This window comes from Hydra vulgaris, chromosome 08 (genome assembly GCF_038396675.1).
Source record: "Hydra vulgaris chromosome 08, alternate assembly HydraT2T_AEP".
Classification (NCBI taxonomy): domain Eukaryota; kingdom Metazoa; phylum Cnidaria; class Hydrozoa; order Anthoathecata; family Hydridae; genus Hydra; species Hydra vulgaris.
In genome coordinates, this window is record NC_088927.1 from 61838875 (window position 1) to 61841518 (window position 2644).

The 2644-nt window shown below is 30.5% G+C and overlaps 1 protein-coding gene across 1 annotated transcript; it reads right to left on the bottom strand.

Annotated features, from left to right (window-relative positions):
• Positions 1-450: 450 nt before the first annotated feature.
• LOC136083527 (uncharacterized) lies at positions 451-1281 on the bottom strand. Its single transcript, XM_065802930.1, has one exon. It carries the CDS (start codon positions 1279-1281, stop codon positions 451-453), a length of 831 nt encoding a protein of 276 aa, XP_065659002.1.
• Between the last annotated feature and the right edge of the window lie 1363 nt (positions 1282-2644).

Here is a 2644-nt window from a genome sequence, read left to right on the forward strand (position 1 = left end):
AGCCAAATTTAAGAAAACTTATGTTAACAAATTTATTTTGAAATTTTGATTGTTTAGTTACTTTAGTCAAATACACTTGTTTAAATGTTCAAATGTTATTTACATATCCAATTATTTGATGAAGGTTATTCTGTAAAGTCTGTAATCTTAAAACATAATATGGAAGGAACCGTATATATATTTCTGCATTATTTTAAGATCTTTATATACACCTGCTGCCTGTTACACAATTAAAACAATTTAAGGCGCCATAGAAAATTAGTTTAAGTCATTAAGGCATAATGAAATTAAATAAAAAATTGCTAACATCAAAAAGTATATTCATATATGCAGTATTAAGTTCTGTTTTTTAGCAAATATCTCACATTATATAAAATCCCGGGATTCCAGGATTTTATTTACTTCAATCCCGAAATCCCGGGATCGTAATTCATTCCCGGATTGCAATCCCTACACAGGTTCTAAATAGCATAAAAACAGCCTGAACTCAGTAGCCTTCCATCGATCAATTTCTTTCAATGTTCGTGGTTTGCGTGAAAATTCTAGAGCGACATGTGGAGCAAGGGTTTTCATTTCATTTGATATTAAATCAGCATTTTGCATGCTTATTTTAACAAGTCGATTACCTCGTAGCCAATGTAGTAATAATCTGCGTGTTGCACCTAGGCAGACAAAATGCATATACTCTAACGGAAATTGTGAAACGTGACCAATATTTAGTTTCAATAAGGGAGGAATAACCTCAGGTTTATGGTGTTCTTCTTGTTCAAAACATGCAAATGAAGTGTCTGTTCTCCTAATTGAATTTGTCTCAAGAAATACTGTCCGGTTGTCAATACGCATTCCCTTTTGAATGCACCTTTCGCATCCGTAATAACCATTGTGTTTTTTGATACCTTTCATAAATACACGTGCGGGTGCATCACAAACAAAAGCTTTAGCATGTATGTTAAAGTGATTACCATTTACAAATATACCATTTTTTTTCAAAGAGCAAAATTCAGTAACAAAATCAGCTAAAAAGATTTCGGCACTTTTCGGTTTACTCTTTCCACAAAATAATGATATTATAAATGGGTTGTATAAATTCTTTCCTAGTTGAACAGAACAAAGCAATAGCCAAAACTGTTTTGCAGAGCTCTTATATAGAGGCAAGCCATCAATACTAAATACTAAATGAACATCACTAATTATCCAGTTACCACTGCATGTAACTGCAAGTAAACTCGCTAATTTGCTTTTTGTTCCAAGATAAACATACTTTGCTTCTTCTCCATACATATCTTTCATAACTATGATACTAAAACAGCTTTTACTTTTGACTAATGTCCTTGCATCTTTAGGTAAATCGTGATATTTTGATAGTATCTTAAATAAGTCTGAGAATGAGCTATGCCTATGAGTTATGTCTTATTGACCATTTTACTAGTAATTCACCTTAAACTTCTTCTTTGCTGTCATCTTTACTACTTGAACAAGTTGGATAATATCCAATGTCATCACTTGTATGTTCAAAAATGTTTTCATCATCCCTGTCAAAATTATTTCCAGATAAACCTAATAAAAATTGATTTGAGCTCTGATTGTGGCCATAAATGCTTGTATCATCAAATAATGTTATGGTGTCACTGCTATTGATACTTATATTGTCACCGCTCTGTGTCTGATTTTTTACTGGCTGGTCATTTAAAGTATAGGAACCAGATTGCAGTGTATCTTACTATAAATATATTATAAATATATGTATACTATAAATATATTGGAAACTGCTAACTTTATTATTGCATGCTATTTGCGAGTCTATTTCAGTATTACAGGTTAAAGCAATGTCATTCAAATATCTTGTAACAGCTCTTTTAATATAGTTAGATTTTGCAGATCTACTTGAAGATGTTTTACTCATTGTCTATTTAATAAATTATATAAAAAATAAATAAAGTATATCGCAAATTTAAATTTATAAATTCAAACTTAATTTAAACGTTAACTACTCAACAAAATAATAGGTAAGGTAATAATTTGCACAAGATATGCTATTTAGAAATAAATTTGATAACTTTTTACCAAAAGAATGTGGACAAAAAAACAAAGGACATTATTAATTTTCAATAATATTACGCATACGTGCAAATATGCGAAAGTGTCAATATTTGCCAATATTGGAATAATAATAATAAAACAATATTGAGCCAATATTGGGATTCCAATATTAAAATTACGGTATTGGGTAAATAACAGCATGCCAATTATTGCCATTATTGATTTTGCCGATAATGGCGAAATATTTTATGCCAATATTAACCCAATATTGGAAACCGAATATTGGCGCAATGATGTTAGCCAATGTAGGCGCAATGTCGCATATCTTGGCCAACATTGGCCACGAAACCCAATATCACGCCAATATTGCGCCAATATTTCTTGCTACTCGGGTATATATACATGTATATATATGTATATTGAGTGAAAAATGATGTGTTTTTTTTAAATGATTTCTAATTGTGACTAAAAGTTATCACTTGGGTAGGTGCCTTGGCAAAAAAAAAAAAAATATTTTTGATGATGTCTTCTGCCCTTTACCGGCAACTTAATTTTCAAAAATTTTGATTTTTCCGTAAGAAGTAAATACTTTTTGCTAAATAAC

Bases quoted from the DNA above. Each gene is read 5' to 3' on its own strand.
- LOC136083527 (XM_065802930.1), bottom strand. From the start codon at position 1,281: ATGTATGGAGAAGAAGCAAAGTATGTTTATCTTGGAACAAAAAGCAAA.